Source organism: Erythrolamprus reginae, chromosome 3, assembly GCF_031021105.1.
Source record: "Erythrolamprus reginae isolate rEryReg1 chromosome 3, rEryReg1.hap1, whole genome shotgun sequence".
NCBI classification, from domain to species: domain Eukaryota; kingdom Metazoa; phylum Chordata; class Lepidosauria; order Squamata; family Dipsadidae; genus Erythrolamprus; species Erythrolamprus reginae.
In genome coordinates this window covers 175,720,935-175,741,537 of record NC_091952.1, presented here as the reverse complement: position 1 = coordinate 175,741,537, position 20,603 = coordinate 175,720,935, and the positions used below count along the sequence as shown (strand labels likewise).

The following is a 20,603-nucleotide window of genomic DNA, read 5'->3' as shown; positions in this document are numbered from 1 at the left end:
GCATTGATTGAGGTATTTCTGATAAAGTTTAGTCCTAACTGTAACTATACTCTTTAAACTTTAACTATTAAACTTTAACTATTTAACTAGTTTGATCTTATTTATAAATGTATTTTTTTATCAAGCTAGTAAATGGCAGCTAGCAGCTTAAAAGAGAATAATCTTCACAATAAATCTAAATTTACAAAATATCAAGCATATACAGAACACAGTGGTATTAAAAATTTGTGAACCTTTTGAATGTTTGCACTATTATGACCTAAAATGTGATATGTTCTTCACCCAAGCCCTAAAACTAGAGGTAGAGAACCCAGCAAAACAAGAGTCAAAAGCAGTATATTTGTTCATTTATTTTTGAGGAAAATGATCCACAACTATATATTTAGCTTGGTTCACCAACTTTTAAGCATAGAAACACTCATTTTTAATTGCTGTTGAGCGACTGAGAAGTTATACAGTATATTGTAACTTTTAATCATGCACTTGGCATATGCACTGTTTTGTATATAGATGTACAGATGCTTTATTTCTGCCTGTTATAATTTAGTGTTATGCTAGAGCAGTCATGGTAAATGTTTGGGCTGTGTGTGTCAAAAATTCAGAAAATTAATTTTATTTATTTTGTTGAATTTATAGGCCGCCCAACTCCTGATGGACTCTGAGCGGCGAATGCCTAATTTGACTCTACTAGAAGTTGGCTCTTCTATGACTTGTGGACTTCAACTCCCAGAATTCTTGATCCACTCATACTAGCTCAGGAATTCCGGGAGTTGAAGTCCACATGTCATCGAAGAGCCAACTTTGCCTACCCCTGTATTAAGCTATCAACCCCCTTCCCGCAACAAGAAAAACAATAAATCCCCCCCCCCCCATCTAGGCTGCTCAGTAGTAGCACTGAAGCTGCATCTGAGGTAAAGGTCGGAACTTCAACTTCAGCCATTGTGCCATTGCGGCTCTTCAAAAAGGCTGCCTCACACTGTCTCCCAGGACCCAGAAGCCTTAGGAAACATCACGATTGCCCCCATAGCCCAGTGCTACCCAGGATCTGACATGTGCCGCTTACCTTTGGGCAGGGTTGTCTTTGTGTTGATGAGCATGAAGCCCCTCTTCTTGAAGTATCTTCATAGAAGGCTCTTTCACAGTTTCTGCAGCCACCCAAAACTGCATGCACACCCCATTCTCATCCAATTTTCAGAAGGCCACACAGAGCACACTCCATTCTTGTGAACTTCCAAATGTAGCGTGAAAATAGGCTGCATGCTTTTGAGAATAATTGTCAGGAGGTGGTGAACGTTGCCATGTTCCTCAAAACATTATGGCATATCACCTTTCACACCTGTATCATAGGTTCGTCATCACTGTGCTAGAATCATGGCACCGGACCAGGATATCTCCGGGACCGCCTTCTGCCGCACAAATCCCAGCGACCAGTTAGGTCCCACAGAGTTGGCCTTCTCCGGGTCCCGTCAACTAAACAATGTCGTTTGGCGGGACCCAGGGAAAGAGCCTTCTCTGTGGCGGCCCCGACCCTTTGGAACCAACTCCCCCCGGATATCAGAGTTGCCCCCACCCTCCTAGCCTTTCGTAAGCTCCTTAGAACCCACCTCTCTCGTCAGGCATGGGGGAATTGATACTTTCCCTCCCCCTAGGCTTATAAAATTTATGCATGGTATGCTAGCATGTATGATTGGTTTTTAAATTGGGGTTTTAAATTAACTTAAACTTAAATATTAGATTTGTTTGCTTTGTACTATTACTGCTGTGAGCCGCCCTGAGTCTGCGGAGAGGGGCGGCATACAAATCTGATTAATAAATAAATAAATAAATAAATAAATCAGCGGTAAGAGAAAGGCCTTTGTCATCCCATTCAACGAAATTTAAGTTCTTTTAAAGTACAGTGGTACCTTGGTTTTCGACCACAATTTGTTCCAGAAGTGTGGCCGAGAACCGATTTGGTCGAGTACCGAATTAATTTATCCCATAGGAAATAATGGAAATGGATTTAATTGGTTCCCAGCCCCTATTTCCTTTATTTCCTATGGGATAAAGATCTGGGGAGCTCTATAATCTAAGCACTCCAAGCTATAGGAACGGTGGGGGGTGGCTGCAATACCAGCAGTTTCGGGGGGGCTCCTTTCCTCAGTGGTTCACCTTGTACCTGTAGGCAGCTGCACCAACTTTCTCCTTCCCAGTGGTGGCGGCGGCTTTCCTTCAAGCAGCAGCAGTGCCGGGAACGTCACATGAGGAAGGGAAGCTGCTGACGTTCCTGGTGCCGCTGCTGCTCGATGGAAAGCCGCCACCGCCGCCGGGAAGGAGAAAGTTGGTGCAGCTGCCTACAGGTAACAAGATGAACCACTGAGGAAAGGAGCCCCCTGAAGCTGCTGGTATTGCAGCCGTCCCCACCCTTCCTACAGCTTGGAACGCTTAGACTAGAGACTGGGAGGCTGTTAAATGGGCAGCCAGGATGGGCGTGTCGGATTCCGACTCCCATTCCGTCTCATCCCGTCCCCTCAGATCTTGTAGCATTTCGGATAATAAACAAAATTTTCTGTGGCTGTTCAGTATCTGAATTTTTGTTCAGATACCGAAGCAAATTTTTGCTGAAAATTTTGTTCGGTATCTGAATTGTACGAGAACCAAGGGGTTCGAGAACCGAGGTACCACTGTACCTTAGAAAAAGGGGTTTTTTAAACGATACATTATTTCCATATTTAAAGGTTGGACAGTCCTTAACTCAGATATTATATGATAGCATCTGAAATAACATAAAAGCTGTTAAAGTAGTTTACTTTTACATTGCAAGACAAAATGATGAAATACAAGTTTCCAAACAGTTTGGCTTTTTATTGATCCTCTCCCTCCCCAAACATGAAGGTCTTGTGTTTCAGAAACATTTTCAAACTCTCCAAACTTCCATTTTATAAGAAACATTGCAAAATTAGGACAATTGTATCATATTAATCCTTCATAATGAACTTGTCACATTCAAAGGGAGTGGTTGAATATTTATGAACCTTTGGTAGAATGATACATATCTGTAGTCATGAATAATGAGTGGTGATTCTTTTAAGTCTAATGAAGTAAATGTGATTTAAGTTAATGTTCTATCATCAGATATGATTGTATGAAAGGCTTCATATTTATATCTGTATTTAATCTTCTTGTGTGACTACTAACAGATTGTTTTGTTATATGTCCAAACTTGGTTTTCTTTCAGTTTTCTTACTTCTTTTTTAAAAAGCTATTTCTTACATTAACCATCAAAACCGAAATAAAATTTACTCATTATTTCAGGTGTGGACATTGTAAAAACCTGGCTCCCGTATGGGAGAACCTCTCAAAAAGGAACTTTCCAGGACCAGTGGATGTGAAGATAGCAGAAGTAGACTGCACTTCTGAACGCAATGTCTGCAAAAGATTTTCTGTAAGCATAAGGCTAGATAGTATTCCAGAATTTATACTAAACATTGAAATTGTTAATGGCTATTAGTTTAGTCCAGGAGTGGGGAACTATCGCCCATTTTTTTTAAAAAAAATTATTATTATTATTGTTATTGTTATTATTGTTATTATTAGATTTGCATGCTGCCCCTCTCCGAAGACTCGGGGCGGCTCACAACAGTAATAAAAACAATATAGTAGTAGAACAAATCTAATATTAAAAAACATATAAAACCCTATCATTATTTTTTTTTTAAACCAAACAGCACATTCATACCAAACATAAAACAAAGTATAAAAAAAGCCTGGGGGAAAGGTGTCTCAACTCCCCCTTGCCTGGTGGTATAAGTGAGTCTTGAGTAGTTTACGAAAGACAGGGTGGGTGGGGGCAGTTCTAATCTCCGGGGGGAGTTTGTTCCAGAGGGCTGGGGCCGCCACAGAGAAGGCTCTTCCCCTGGGGCCCACCAAACGACATTGTTTAGTCGACGGGACCCGGAGAAGGCCAACTCTGTGGGACTTTATCGGTCGCTGGGATTCGTGTGGTAGCAGGCGGTTCCAGAGGTACTCTGGTCCAATGCCATGTAGGGCTTTAAAGGTCATGACCAACACTTTGAATTGTGACCGGAAACTGATCGGCAGCCAGTGCAGGCCACGGAGTGTTGAAGAAACGTGGGCGAATCTTGGAAGCCCCACGATGGATCTCGCGGCTGCATTCTGCACGATCTGAAGTTTCCGAACACTTTTCAAAGGTAGCCCCATGTAGAGAGTGTTGCAGTAATCGAACCTCAAGGTGATGAGGGCATGAGTGACTGTGAGCAATGACTCCCTGTCCAAATAGGGCCGCAACTGGTGCACCAGGCGAACCTGGACAAACGCCCTCCTTGCCACAGTCGAAAGATGATGTTCCAATGTCAGCTGTGGATCGAGGAGGACGCCCAAGTTGCGAACCCTCTCTGAGGGGGTCAGTAGTCTCCCTCCCCCCAGGGTAATGGACAGACAGATGGAATTGTCCTTGGGAGGCAAGACCCACAGCCACTTCGTCTTGTCTGGGTTGAGTTTGAGTTTGTTGAAACCCATCCAGGCCCCAACAGCCTCCAGGCACCGGCACATCACTTCCACTGCTTTGTTGACTGGACTTTTATGACTTTTGGACTTCAAGTCCCAGAATTCCTGAGCCAGCTGGCTCAGGAATTTTGAGAGTTGAAGTCCACAAGTCATCCAGGGGCCACAGCTACCCATCTCTGTTTTAATGAGTCTTACTGCTTTATTGTCAAAGGCATACACTGGGATTTCAGGGGTTTCCTCACACCTCTTCTACAAGGTCAATATGTTGGAGAACTCGAATAGCCTAAAAAAGGGCAGGCCTAGTTAGTACTTGGATGGGAGACTTCTGGGCAATTCCTAGGACTATAGCATTAAGTACTTAAAACAAAGGGCAGAAGATGTTCAAGACAAACAACATCTATTACTGCTGAAGAAAGCAACAGTGATTTAGGTTGACTTAAATATGCCTTAGATATGTACTAAATCGCATTTAATGCAACTGGAATAATTGGGATGGATGGGTGTTGCTAATGAACAGATGCTGAACAAAGGGATAAGGTTAAAATGATGGTGTTTTCTGTTTTCTTTTTTTTCTCTTTCTGAAGGTCAATGGCTACCCAACACTCTTGCTTTTCCGTAGTGGTGAGAAAATAAGTGAACACACAGGAGCCAGAGATCTTGAATCACTACACAACTTTGTTCTGGGACAATCCAAGGATGAACTGTAAAAATGTACCTGCTTAGTTACTGCTTCTTTAGCTGGGTCCAGTAAACTTGGAAGTTGAATCATGGTAATGTTATTGGATTTCCAATAGTAGTCATGCAGGGAACTGGATATTCTAAAGCGTGGCATCATCTTTTCATATGTTTGTATTTCCTATTATCTACTCTGCTAAACTTGAGGGAAGGTTACAACAAACAGTAACTGTTCAAATTGGGAACTAGTATTTATGGTACTGGTTACATTAATGAATTTCCACTTGTCCTATGATGAAAAAAAATGTGTTTTGAACAAAAATTAAGAGGGAAAAAAAAGCTAACATCAGAACACATTAGTTTCACTGCAGATAACGCATTAGTACAATATCAGTTTGCATCAAATTTGCAAAGTTTAATCTTCTTCGGAAACCAAATCAGAAGAGATTCTAAAGAAAAGCACACAGAAGCACAAACACTTATGAAGTTATCAGTGGCTATTTGCTTTCTGTTATCTCCTCTCATGAGGAAGTGCAATTAACATTAACGGTACTGCCTAGGTCTGAATATTGGACGATGCTACCTCTCAGCTAAGCCCAACACTCCATTTAACTAAATTACGTGACTTGGCTGTCTTCACATAGATTTGATGTTAATTTCAATTCCAAACATAAATGAGTCCGCGATGAGAAGGGCGGCCTATAAATCTAATTAATTAAATCAAATTGTACTGGGTGAGGATTATCACTCTATTTCCAACTTGTCAAATTCGGATTAGCGAGGATCCATATTTACATATGAACAAGAACAACTTTAGAAGTCTATGAAAAACACTCTTTTCCCAGGTCCACAATAACAAAGAAATCAAACTTGCTCATCAATTTTTTCTAGATGATTTGTAGGTTTATGTATTCTACAGCCCCATTCAATCCTGTTTCCAATTTAATATGCCCTAAGAGGGAGAATTAAAGCCAAAGACTTTCTTGTGCAAGTAGTGATACAAGATCAAACTATAGCAACTAAATCTTGATCTATTTTGCATATGGATTATTGCCATCTTTCTGGGGCAGAGTTACGGGTCATTATTTGCAGGTCTATACAGAAGATATACGATATTCATAGCCATGTCTAGATGCTCTGTGTTTGTACTTGTTTGTCCTTCATTTTTTGAAGGCTAGAAAATTTTTCCAGAACAAAGCTGGAAAAAATTCCTTGCGAATTGTGGAAGTTAACTGAAAGGGCTAATCACATATGGCAGAGAAATCAACACATGTTTCTGCCTTAAAAGGAGCCTTTATTCATTTTAAAAACCTAAAGAAGCACAATCTTACGAGCGGGCTAAGTTGTAACTCATGAGTTTCTGGTACAAAATCAAGTGGTACAATTGTTTACACAATTTCTGAATAAAAGTTTTTTAAAAAAAAAATCATGGTCTTACTAAATGATACATCAAACTTAATATGACTGCAATAAATTATATCTTTAGTTATTTACAAAAATATTCTTAAAATGCAAAGTAGTCAAAGGGAAGTGCACTTTGTTGAAATTTTGCCTGGGCATTTATCTGGAATCTGACATTAGAAAAAAGTTCATATACCATTGAGATGTATTTTTTCTCAAATTAAGAATATGCCCCATTATTACTGGTAAATATAAAGCAGTTCCACTGCACCTTTGCCTTATTTCCACTTTGTCAACTTACATTATTCTGAAGAGCAATCAGGTAAGTGTCTCTTCTTTAGTAAACTTAGTACGATTCATTTTCTTTCCCATTTCAGGAAAACTGTTTTTTTTTTCAAAAACCCAAAACATGTAGTTAGAAATTCCTCAATTCCTCCATATGTTCAGTAGAGTTGCATGTTTTTGTTTAAGAATAGACTGTGGGTTCATGTTCGCGCTTGGTTATGGTGATGCCACGACACTAAGAAAGTCAGAATTCAGCAATAGAATGTAACTGTAGAAAATGCCTTTGAAAATAACACAGATGCATCTTCCTATCTGTCTGATAATTTTGACTGTAAAATACACCCTTCTTCCCAAAATGGTAGCTTAACCAAGAGGCATGTCTTATTTCAAAGGACAATGTATAAAAGCTGTCTTTAGCTTCTAAGGGAAGCAATTTGAGTGAAACAGTTCATCAAAACAGAAGACATTTTCTTGCAGTAGTTTCCAGGACCTCACATATTTGGTTTCTATGCCTTAAGGGTAAGCAAAGATAGTTTTGTTAACTTCTATCTGGTTGTAATTTAAACTTAAAATTGTGCTTTTTTATTTCTTAGACAGATTCCTGTTTTCTTCTTGAGATATTATCCAAAATGTGAAGGATGCTCACTGAGTAAGGCTGAAATGTAGTTCAAACATTAGGTTACTTTTGTCACATCTCTCTTTGTATTCACGGGATCCATATTTTATAACTTGTTCTGACCTACTTAAAACTATCAGATCAAAAAGCAATGAGTGTGAAAATACTTAACAAGTAGTAACAGAATTATTTCCTTTTCGTTATTCTTTCTTAAGGCACAAATGCTGTTGTTCCAGAAGCATTGGATGTTCTTTTTTGCTGCGTCTTGTAAGGATACTTTGTCAGTGACACCCACAAGCTCTTACCACCATATTCCTGTATTTTTTCAAAATGACGTTGGAATTGTCATCAAAGTAAAGGACTGAAATTGCATTAAGTTTTGTAGGAGCACAACATGGTTTAGGAACGTTCTCTGGATTCATTAGGTGAACCTGTTTAAAGAAATGGATAATATTAATCCTCATAATATTTTCTCATTATCTTCTCCAGCGGCTGTTTACCATATCTAACCATTCCACTAAGATCTCTTAAAGCTAATATGCATGATTTTTCTTTCCTCTTCTTGAAATATCTTGCCATTTGTTTCATTGATTTAGTCCCTCAACTCATTATTTTTTATCTCATTGTCATTCTCACCTTATTCCATTGGATCTCATCAAACAATTTCAATTGTTTCCTTTTCATTTTCAATAGGATATTCCGTTCTGTATTCTTGGTTATTCTCAATTGCTCTTGTATCAAATCTATCTCCCTTATCTTACTCTCCCTTTCTCTACCCCACCTCTTTCAACTTCCACCTCTACTTCCATACATGTACATTGTCCCTCATGTAAGCCTTGCATGCATCCCAAACAGTTGATTGTTGTATATCACTTACATCATTAATTCTAAAGTATTCTCTTAACTCTATCTGCAGTTTATCTTTATCTTGTTCATTGGAGGTTAACACCGGATTATATCTCCAGATTCTTTGATTGCATTCCTGACCCATTTCCAATTCTGCCAATAGTGGGGCAAGATCTGACAGCCAAATACTTTTAATATCTACTTTTTTAACTTGTACATTGCCCATTAATATTCATTAATATATAATCAATGCAGCTAAATGTATGATGTCTTGCTGAATAGTAAGTACAGTGGTACCTCATCATACGAACTTAATTGGTTCCAGGAGGAGGTTCGTAAGGTGAAAAGTTCGTAAGATGAAACAATGTTTCCCATAGGAATCAATGTAAAAGCAAATAATGTGTGCAAATCCTTCAAGAAAATCCCAAACTTTAGAAGGAAGGCGAACAGAGGGCAGGGAGGAGCAGCTAAAGGGGGCGGGTGGAAGAAGCAAGGCTAGGCTAAAGGGTGAGCGGGAAGGAAGAAAGGCAAGGGGGGCGCCCCTCCCTTTTCTTTCTTAAAAAGACACCGTTTCAGTGTCTTTGCAAGCATGCAAAATCTTTACTCCTCCAAGCTGCCCCTCCCTTTTCTTTCTTAAAAAGACACCGTTTCAGTGCCTTTGCAAGCATGCAAAATCTTTACTCCTCCAAGCTGCCCCTCCCTTTTCTTTCTTCAAAAAAAGGGGGGGGAAAGAACCCCTTCATCCCAGCAGCAGCTGCTTGGGTTTGTAAGGTGAAAATAGTTAGGAAGAAGAGGCAAAAAAATCTTAAACACCGGGTTCGTATCTTGAAAAGTTCCTTAGAAGAGGCGTTCGTAAGATGAGGTACCACTGTACTTCTATTTACCTGTAATTTCATCTTGGTCCTTCTTAAACTGTAGTTTTATCTGAGCCATCTGAGATTGGGGCATGTTTATCAAGTTGATCTCTATGTCTATATAGCTACTCTATGCTCTTTACTTAATTTTGCAAGCCTGTACTATTATTTTTAGCTACTTAAAGTGAAGTGCAGTTGTACATTTTCATACAAAGTTAATGAAATCTGAACTTGCCCGTCTGGGGTATCCCTCTGTTTTCTATAATCGTGCTAGCATTCCCACCACTAACGTTAATGAATTAATTAATCAAAATTACCTTTCTATTTCCACGTGAGTTTAAGTCTTAATTAACTCTCAGTCCAGACATGCTGGAGAAATCAGTTATATAACAACTTCAGGGGGAAAGACACATGTTTAAATCCTTCCAAATAATTACAGTTTTGAGCCTTATAATATATATATTTATATACATGCACACTCACCAAAGTTTGCACAATGGCATGATTTGTGGCATTCATATGAGCATTGAGAGGGAAAGAGCATTCTCCATCACAGTAGTTTGCTGCATAACCCTTTGGTGCAATTATCCAATCCTTAATAAAGAATATTATATGGATTAGAACTCAAGTTAATACATACAACAGGGATACCAAAATCAGTGTTGCTCTGAATTCGCAGGATGTTATTTCATGCATGACTCAGCCTTCCACCCTTCCAAGGTCGATAAAATGAGAACCCAAATTGTTGAGGGCAATATGCTGACTATGTAAACCATTTAGGGCTGAAAAGCACTCTGAAGTGGTATACAGTGTTCCCTCTATTTTCGCGGGTTCGAACTTCACGAAAAGTCTATACCACGGTTTTTCAAAAATATTAATTAAAAAATACTTTGCAGGTTTTTTTCCCTATACCACAGTTTTTCCCACCCGATGACATCATATGTCATCGCCAAACTTTCGTCTGCCTTTAATAGATATTTTTTTAATAACTAATAAATAAACATGGTGAGTAATAATCTGAATGGTTGCTAAGGGAATGGAAAATTGCAATTTAGGGGTTTAAAGTGTTAAGGGAAGGCTTGTGATACTGTTCATAGCCAAAAATAGTGTATTTACTTCCGCATCTCTACTTTGCGGAAATTCGACTTTCACGGGCGGTCTCGGAATGCATCCCCCGCGAAAAGTGAGGGAACACTATAAGTCTAAGTGCTATTGCTATTATTAAAGTAATGCTGAATCCTCTCTGCCTATCCTATGGTATGAAGGGTATACTCATACACAGGTAATCCCCATTTAGCAAGCACAACTGGAACCAGTAACTTGGTTGTTAAGCGAAGTTGCCACTAAGTGAAATCACAACTGTGCTTATGATCTTACTTAGCTTTCCTTTGCTTTAGAGATATACAGTGGTACATCTACCTAAGAACGCCTCTACTTATGAAATTTTCTAGATAAGAACCGGGTGCTCAAGATTTTTTTGCCTCTTCTCAAGAACCATTTTCCACTTACAAAAACCCAAGCCTCTGAAACTGTAACAAGAAAAGGCAGGGAGAAGCCTCCATGGGACCTCTCTAAGAATCTCCTGGGAGGAAACAGGGTCGGAAAAGGCGGGGAGAAGCCTCTGTGGGGCCTCTAGAAATCTCCTGGGAGGAAATAGGGTCAGAAAAGGTGGGGAGAAACCTCTGTGGGGCCTCTAGGAATATCCTGGGAGGAAATAGGGCCAGAAAAAGCAGGGAGAAGCCTCCGTGGGGCCTCTCTAGGAATCTGGGAGGAAACAAGGCCGCCACCTTTCCTGTGGTTTCCCCAATCGCACTCATTATTAGCTTTTACATTGATTCCTATTGGATAAATTGCTGCTGCTTCTTACAAACCTTTCTACTTAAGAACCTGGTCACTGAACGAATTAAGTTCATAAGTAGAGGTACCACTGTACAAAAGTTGTAAATGAAAAATTGGTCACGTAGACATGGTGAGTGTCTACAGTATAGTTGCACAGGTTCTATCATCTCAGCTTTATGTGCCATGTCAAAAATGGGCCAAGGGTATAGTGAGTTCTGGAAGAGGGTTTCAGGATTTTTAAGGGATTAAAAAATGATCAAAAGAATTTCTGCTTGGAATTAGTTGCAAATGATTTCAACCCCTCTAAGATTTAAGTTCTCATTTTACACTTGCATGCCCAGTATATGCAAATAAAAAACCCCTCACCTACTCACAGTAGGATCTACCTACTGTGAGTGTAGGTAGATCCTTATATTTCTTGCACCCCTAATGTCTAATTGGAGAATGCAGTTGTTTCTATAACTATAATGCATGTGCACGCAGCCTTCACATAGATACATTCTTAAATGGAAGCACCTACAGCTAAAAACAAAGGCTTCCTTGCCTTGAAATATTTTACTTCACACTATTGAATGCACCAACAAGGCAAGAGACAATTATAGAGAGAGGATTTAATCCAAAAGGAAAGAAGCCATTTTAGCAAGATCTATACAAGATCTTAAAGACACTTGGAACCTACATTCAGAGGGCTTTGCAAACAAATGGATAGCTTATAATAAATGTAAAATTTTAAAAACTGGCAAACCAAATGACAGTTTTGCTGATCCTGTCCAAAATCCAACAGGAATGGATAGGACTATCTGTATTTTTCGGAGTAAAAGACGCACCATAAAAGAGGCTGAACATTTGGGTGCGTCTTACACCCTAGCTTTTGGGAAGCTTTTTTTCCCCAGCCCTAACTAGGTGCTAACAATTTTCCCAGCTTCCTATTCCCTCCAAATAAGGTTTTATCCAGCCCTTCCTACTCCCTCTGAAAAATGACTTTTCAGCCCTAAACATAATTATAGAATAATGTGCTGAAACTAAATAGACTAAGGACACTAGCCAGATGAATACTTGGTGTTGTGGTTAGCTCTGGCTTAGCTCCTGCCTCAAGGAATGTGCAGGTGGATGTGGGGGAGACATCCACATGCCGCAGGCCTGTTTTGCTCCCGATGGAATCAGCCGATGGAGCCTCCTCTGACCAAGGCAGCATGAGTGACACGGAGCAAGGGAGTTTGGCAGACAGCCCAGGAGGAGATCAATCATCTGTATCATCCCTGGATTCTGAACAAGAATGAATGACACATCCACACTTGCGTAGAGTGATGCATAGGAGACAACAACTAAAGGATTATTACAAGAGAAAATGAGGCCACCTGTGGTTGAGTGGGGCTCCAGTAATTAGGGCTCCTGCCATAAATAGCATGTGAAATCGTGTGTTGCTGTTTTCTGGACTTTGTTGATTTTTTTCACACCTTTGAAACCAAATCAGAGCAACGTGTGTGTGTGTGTGTCTCACTTCGTTGGAAGAAGTAGGGGTGTGAAGTTTCTTCACAGCTGCTAGCTAAGTACTTAATGATTGCTTAAGGGAAATTGTACAGACTACCCGGTTGTTTTGGGACAAGTGCTCTTTCCAATACAAAAAGAGTTCTTAGTTTATTTTGAATTTTGTGATAAAGAACATTGTTTTGAATTTTCAAACGTGTGTATGTCTGAAATTTGTACCCTTGAATTTTCGGGAGGCTCCTACCAGAGAGACTTGGTGTGTAGATTTTTTTTTGCCTAAACCCCCCCCCCCCCCCAAAAAAAGTAAGATGTGTATTATACTCTGAAAAATACAGTATATTATAAAGTAAACAAAATAGTATTAGATATTGGTGCACTTATATGCAAGGGGTGTGCATAAGTACACCAGCGTGCCTTCCGTCCCGTCCTAATGTTTCTCTCTTACTAGTATCATGTATATAAACATTGTTATATCTTTGTATACTGCCAATAGGTACTTGACAAAACATATACAATAAATACATATCTTCTAGAAAACACTTGCAGTCTATAACTAAAATTTGCTCTTCAATCCAAATGAGGTATATGACAAATATATTAGTGAGCAGGATATTCAAGGAGATTGCCTTTCTCCCTGCACATCCTTCTGTAGAACTTGCACAAATCTTCAATATCCCAGATAGCATGTTAAGACCACATTTAAGGCAGAAATACCACATACCTGCCATCCCAAGTCTTGGAAGCTAACATAAAGTTCATGCTTTCGGCAAGCTGTTTTTAGGTCGCTGCTGTTGTAATCTGTATTTTTAAAAAATAAATTCTTGAAAAGTTGATAGGAAGATAATAATAATAATAATAATAATAATAACAACAACAACAATAGCAACAACAACAACACAGAGTTGGAAGGGACCTTGGAGGTCTTCTAGTCCAACCCCCTGCTTAAGCAGGAAACCCTACACTACTTCAGACAGATGGCTATCCAACATCTGCTTAAAAACTTCCAGTGTTGGGGCATTCACAGCTTAAAGCAAGGGTGGGCATTTTTTAATAGGCAAAGGTGCAGACAGCACACGGAAGACAAAAACCATAACAAATACTACATAAAAGGGGCATTGCCACACACACTATTTTCTTGCAGGGATTTTTAAGAATTTAAAAAACCCACTGTTTTTAAACTCTCGGAAAGCAGTTTTAAAAACCACAGTCTCAGCATTGATCAGTTTCCTCAGGATGTAATACAGGTAATCCTCGACTTATAACCAAGATTGAGCCCAAAATTGATGTTGCTAAGCTCTATATTTGTTAAGTGTGAATTGTTTATAAATTGTTAGTATAATGGGGCTTTTATTACTTTTATCATTTATATTTGACTTTTCACATTGTATGTTATTGCTTTTGTAACCCGCCCTGAGTCCCATTGGGATTGGGCAGCTTAGAAATCAGATGTGAGTGAGTGAGTTTGCCCGATTTTATGATCTTTCTTGCCTCAGTTGTTGAATCACTGCAGTTGTTTAGTTGGTAACACGTTTATTAAATGAATCTGGCTTCCCTGTTGACTTTGCCAGGATCACGATCCTGGAACAATGCAACCGTCATAAATATGAGTCAACTGCCAATTGTCTGAATTTTGATCATATGACTATGGGGATGCTACAGTGGTTGTAAGTGTGAAAAATAATCGAGTCGCTTTTTCAGCAATGTAATACTAAATAAACAGTTGCAAATCGAGGGCTACCTGTAGAGAGCTGACTTTCAGCACTCAAAATGGCAAAATTCAACGTTGTAAACCAAGAGAGGCTGCTTGAATCACAGACTATTCATCCCAACTTTAAAACACCATAAATTGTCTAGGTTGTTGATTGCAATTATCTGAAAGCATAATTTCAGCACCTGACACAGGACCTGTTATGGATTTTGGAAATCCAAAATCATTTTTTAAATTCTTGTGCTATTGGGCAGGAGATTAAAATTATTTCAAGAAATACTAGGCTAGCATAGGTTTCGGTTATTTTTTTTTTTAAGTGAAGGTTGCTTAGTCCTGTTAAATATGTGTAAAGATATTCTTATTAGCAATCTTACTAATTAATAATATTTTTTTTGAAAACCCAGAGATAATAGGCCATCAGAGAAATACTGATGCGTTATGATAAGCAGTCCCTTTTTTCTTGCCCTATTTATTTTATTTATTTTATTTTATTTATTTATTCATTTGTCCAATACACAAATACATAGGAAGAAAAATAGACATGTGGTAATATATATAAGGGTAAAAGTGAACTTAGAGGAGAGGATATATGAAAGGAAGAGAATATATAGGATAGTTGGAAGAAAGGAAAGACAATTGGACAGGGGACGAAAGGCACACCAGTGCACTTATGTACGCCCCTTACTGGCCTCTTAGGAACCTGGAGAGATCAATCATGGAGAGTCTAAGGGAGAAATGTTGGGGGTTAGGGGTTGACATAATTGAGTCCGGTAATGAGTTCCACGCTTCGATAATTCGATTGTTGAAATCATATTTTTTACAGTCAAGTTTGGAGCGGTTCGTATTAAGTTTGAATCTGTTGCATGCTCTTGTGTTGTTGCGGTTGAAGCTGAAGTAGTCATTGACCGGTAGGACGTTGCAGCATATGATCTTGTGGGCAATACTCAAATCGTGTTTTAGGTGCCATAGTTCTATCCTGTACTCCCATCAGCAAATCTTGAATGCTTTGTTGTTCTATTATTCTATCTGAATGAAAGGATTTGCTTTTCATCACTGAGTTCTGGTAGGTGACCTGGCGATACTAGACTTCACTCAGATCAATCCTAAATAATCGACATAGCACCACCACAGGTTAAAAGGGAGAAGCTTTTATAATCTGACTCTCTCCATTGTAGGATGAAAACTGGGTACAGGTAGTCCTCAACTTACAACAGTTCATTTAGTGGCCATTCGAAGTTACAACGGCACTGAGCAAAGTGACTTATGACCATTGTTCATGCTTATGACTGTTGGAACAATCTCACAGTCAGATGATTGACAACTCTCTCATATTTATGACAATTGCAGTGTCCTGGGGTAATGTGATCACCTTTTGCAACTTCTGACAAAGAATGGGGAAACTAGATTCATTTAACAACTATGTTACTAACTTAAAAAAACGTGGCGATTCACTTAACAACTGTGGCAAGAAAGGACATAAAATGAGGCAAAATCCACTGACTAAATGTCTCACTTAGCAACAAAAATTTTGGGCTCAACAGTAAGTTGAGGAATACCTATATTCTATGATCATTAAAAACCAGGGGCCTATAGTACCTTTACCTTTCAATCAATTTTATTAAAAGTCATGAGCATTTGTAAAGTACTCTCCCTTCTAAATCGGTCTCCGATTTCCTCTATCACTAGGAAATTTTGCCCAGGTTCGGCTGGTGCACCAGTTGCGGCCCTATCTGGACCGGGACTCATTGCTCACAGTCACTCATGCCCTCATCACCTCGAGGTTCGACTACTGTAATGCTCTCTACATGGGGCTACCTCTGAAAAGTGTTCGGAAACTTCAGATCGTGCAGAATGCAGCTGCGAGAGCAGTCATGGGCTTACCTAGGTATGCCCATATTTCACCATCACTCCGCAGTCTGCATTGGCTGCCGATCAGTTTCCGGTCACAATTCAAAGTGTTGGTTATGACCTTTAAAGCCCTTCATGGCATTGGACCAGAATATCTCCGAGACCGCCTCCTGCCGCACGAATCCCAGCGACCGATTAGGTCCCACAGAGTGGGCCTTCTCCGGGTCCCGTCAACTAAACAATGTCGGTTGGCGGGCCCCAGGGGAAGAGCCTTCTCTGTGGCGGCCCTGGCCCTCTGGAACCAGCTCCCCCCGGAGATTAGAACTGCCTCTACTCTTCCTGCCTTCCGTAAACTCCTTAAAACCCACCTTTGCCGTCAGGCATGGGGGAACTGAAACATCTCCCCCTGTGCATGTTTCATTTATACATGGTATGCTTGTGTGCATGTCTGTTAGTGTATGGGGTTTTTTTTGTTTTTTTTTAAATCTTCAAATATTTTAAATTTAGTCGGATTATTTATGATTTGTTCCACTTGTTGTGAGCCGCCCTGAGTCTTTGGAGAGGGGCGGCATACAAATCCAAATAATAAATAAATAAAATAAATAAATGTAGGTGTTTAGGAGTATTTCTGCTTGGAGTTGTTGGTGTTCTGCTGTCCAAATCTCTTCCCTGTTTGTTTTATCCCAGAGAGCCTTTCCGTTAGTTCAGACAAATGGCTTATGGAAAAAGCAAGATAATTTAAGGAGGAGAGTTTATTACTTTATTGACTACAGCAAAGCCTTTGTGTGGATCAGAACAGAATGTGGAATGCATTAAAGCTAATAAATTTGCCAGAAAGCTTGATCATTGTTATGAGGAATTTTTAAAATGAACAAGAAGCTACTGTAAGACATGAATGTGGGAGGAACAAAGTGGTCCTGAATGGGGAAAGAAGTAAGACAAAGCTATTTTGTCTCCATACCTTTTTAATATATTTTAAGAATGACACAGGTGATAGCTGAAATCAAAACTGGAAACTGAAAAACTGACAATTTGAGATGTATACCTGGCATTAATTCTTTAACTGAATGTTAAGAAACTTAGACGACCTCATTATGACAGTAAAAAATGAGAAATCTTGGATTATGTGAAATGTTGAGATGACACAGATAATGCCATTATACTTTGTGAATTCTGAACTGACCAGGAAAATATGAAGATGGTATTTAATTTTATTGGGCTCAATAATTAATAATGGAGAGAATGTTGTATGAAATAAGGATTAATACACTAGAGATGAAAGTATGAGAAATTTATATAAGTTCATGAAGAAAAAGGATATACTGTATAACAACACAGATCGCAACAGCCATGGTATTTTTTCCCTCAGTAGTAAAATAAAAATATGAAAAGTGATCATTAAGACCAAGAGAAAGAAAATTGGCTTCTCCAAATTAAGGATTTTGAGACAATTAAGATTACCATAAGATACAACTATGAAATGAATGAAGACAAGTTTGACTGCTCCTTTGAGATAATTATGAGGAATCAGTCACTCTGAATTCTTTAGAAAGGGATACAAGGCTAGAAAAAAATGAATGTACTTGGCAAGATTGGGAATAATAGTTGTTATGTTGTTCTGATATGTTGTTAGCCGCCACGAGTCCTTGGAGAGGGGCGGCATACAAATCCAATGAATGAATGAATGAATGAATGAAAGAAAGAAAGAAAGAAAGAAAGAAAGAAAGAAAGAAAGAAAATGAGGTCTGAGTGTTGTGGTTAGCTCTGGCCCAGCTCCTGCCCCAAGAAGGAATGTGCAGGTGGATGTGGGGGAGACATCCACATGCCGCAGGCCTGTTTTGCTTCCGATGGAATCTGCCGATGAAGCCTCCTCTGGCCAAGGAAGCATGAGTGACAGGGAAGAGGGGAGTTTGGCAGACAGCCCAGGAGGAGATCAATCATCTGTATCATCCTTGGATTATGAACAAGAATTAATGACACATCCACGCATGCGTAGAGTGATGCATAGGAGACAACAACTGAAGGATTATTACAAGAGAAAATGAGGCCACCTGTGGTTGGGTGGGGCTCCAGTAATTAGGGCTGCTGCTATAAATAGCAGCGTGTGGGTTTGGCCGTTGTGGAAGAGTATCTGATCGCAGTTCTTCAGGAATCGTATGTTGCTGTTTTCTGGACTTTGATGATTTTTCACGCCTTTGAAACCAAAGCAGAGCAACCTATGTGTGTGTGTCTCCCTTCGTTGGAAGAAGAAGGGATGTGAAGTTTCTTCACAGCTGCTAGCTAAGTACTTAATGACTGCTTAAGGGAAATTGTACAGACTACCTGGTTGTTTTGGGACGAGTGCTCTTTGCAATACAAAATGAGTGCTTAGTTTATTTTGAATTTTGTGATAAAGAACATTGTTTTGAATTTTCAAACGTGTGTGTGTCTGAAATTTGTACCCTGCCTTGAATTTTCGGGAGGCTCCTACCAGAGAGCCCGGCAGAACACTGAGACAGTTTGAGATCTCAGCATTTATAGATAAAATCAATAGCGGGACTGAATGGAAGATATATAACAAACAGTAACTGGAAGAAAATAACCCAGATTCTAAATAAGATTTAATCTAAAATTCTTTAAAAGTGCACACAATAATCTAGTTCTTGTTTTGTTTTGTTTTTAAAACCCAATATATTGTAATAGTGAAGGTGCTAAAACACGAAACAGAGAGACCTGGATTCTGGACATCACTTAAGCATAGAGGCTTAGGTTATTCTGATTCAGTCACTCATTTAGAGTCCTAGAATGGGGAGGCCCATTAAAACGTTTGAGCTATTTTTTATTGAACATAAATAAATGCAAAAGAGAAAGAAAAAATAGATATGAATTAAAAAAAACATTTCATAAAGTGCTGAAAAATGACATGTAATGAATAAACATAGCCCAGCAGGTATGTAAGAGGTTACCTGTGATACTGGATGTCCTGGAAATATCTTGTGGTTGTGTGGAGCGGTTTCTGCTCTGGTCCCTGCGTCTGCTGGGTGCTGACCTAACAGTCCGAACATGAACTTCACTCACTTTAAAAAAAGCCACCATGAAAGGCTGTTTATCGTAAGGACCATCTCGACCTATTAGTCCTGCTTCTCTAGGATTTATACTGAGACCTACAAATTAAACCAAAAAAAAGGTAGTATGTCATATAAAGAGCACAGTGTTTCGGAATAGTTCTTGAGCCAAGCAGATGTTTTCATAACGTGCAACATCTCACTGATCCTCCTTAAGTTTCCCTTGCTTGTTCTTCCTATTCAGTAGCTATTATCATTGACATGGAATCTCTAAGATCTGGGAAGGCACGGGCTGCAGAAAGTGAGGAGAAAGCCTGTGAGTGTGACACAAAAATCAGCTCGCTTGCAGAAGGCACACCCACATGCGCGGTGGAGCTGAGATGAGCTGGTCAACGGCTCACGTGACTGCAGATAGCTCACGTGCCTGTGACATGCATTTATTTATTTATTGGATTTATATGCCGCCCCTCTCCGAAGACTCGGGGTGGCTAACAGCAATCATAAAACAGCGTACAATAATAATCCAATACTAAATTACCCCTTAATATAAAAAACCAAACATACATACAGACATACAATGCATAAAATTGTAAAGGCCTAGGGGGAAAGGGAATCTTAATTCCCCCATGCATGGCGGCAGAGGTGGGTTTTAAGTAGCTTACAAAATGCAAGGAGGGTGGGGGCAATTCTAATCTCTGGGGGGAGTTGGTTCCAGAGGGCCGGGGCCGCCACAGAGAAGGCTCTTCCCCTGGGTCCTGCCAAGCGGCATTGTTTAGTTGATGGGATTTGGAGAAGACCCACTCTGTGGGACCTAACTGGTCGCTGGGATTCGTGCAGCAGAAGGCGGTCCTTGAGATAATCTGGTCCGGTGCCATGAAGGGCTTTATAGGTCATAAATGCCATAGGTTTACCATCAAGGTCCTAGGCCAGTGACAGCGAACCTTTTTTTCCTCGGGTGCCGAAAGAGCATGGGCGTGCACTATTGCACATGTGTGAGTGCCCACACCCATAATTCAATGCCTGGCAAGGGCAAAAACAGCTTCCCCCCATTCCCGAGGCCCTCTGGAGACTGGAAACGGCCTGTTTCCCAACTTCTGGTGTACCCAGTAGGCTTGTGTTTCACCCTTCCCAGGCTCCACAGCCTTTCCTGGAGCTGAGGAAGAGTAAAAATGCCCTTCCCCATCCCCCCGGAGGCTCCCTGGAAGCCAAAAACGCCCTTCCAGAGCTTCTGTGCGAGCCAAAAATCAGCTGGCCAGCGCACACTTGCATGTTGGAGCTGTGCTAGGGCAACGGTTTGCGTGCCAGCACATATAGCTCTGCGTGCCACCTGTGGCACCTATGCCATAGGTTCTCCATCACTGTCCTAGGCAATGGTTCGATTACCATATAGTAATCATTTCTAGAAAAATGTACTTTCAGAGTGTTTTTCAACAACCACCAACAATATTCACAAGCCAGGAATTCTCAGCATTTCATAACTACAAACATAGGAT

At 39.9% G+C, this 20,603-nt stretch overlaps 2 protein-coding genes across 3 annotated transcripts in view; one reads left to right on the top strand and one right to left on the bottom strand.

The window, feature by feature from the left end:
• Positions 1 to 6,607, top strand: part of TXNDC5 (thioredoxin domain containing 5) — a 36,052-nt gene extending 29,445 nt beyond the window's left edge. Inside the window, exons 9-10 of the mRNA XM_070747226.1 lie at positions 3,295 to 3,424; positions 5,091 to 6,607. Of these exons, the coding sequence (XP_070603327.1) occupies positions 3,295 to 3,424; positions 5,091 to 5,213 (253 nt within the window). The 3' untranslated portion in view covers positions 5,214 to 6,607. The remainder of the gene's footprint in view (positions 1 to 3,294; positions 3,425 to 5,090) is intronic.
• Positions 6,455 to 20,603, bottom strand: part of BMP6 (bone morphogenetic protein 6) — a 101,335-nt gene continuing 87,186 nt past the window's right edge. Inside the window, exons 4-7 of one of the 2 annotated variants that reach the window (XM_070747224.1) lie at positions 19,012 to 19,209; positions 13,232 to 13,308; positions 9,667 to 9,777; positions 6,455 to 7,914 (exon numbers count right to left, since the gene is read on the bottom strand). In XM_070747224.1, the coding sequence (XP_070603325.1) occupies positions 7,765 to 7,914; positions 9,667 to 9,777; positions 13,232 to 13,308; positions 19,012 to 19,209 (536 nt within the window). In that variant the 3' untranslated portion in view covers positions 6,455 to 7,764. The remainder of the gene's footprint in view (positions 7,915 to 9,666; positions 9,778 to 13,231; positions 13,309 to 19,011; positions 19,210 to 20,603) is intronic. The other variant, XM_070747225.1, reaches the window with a different exon arrangement.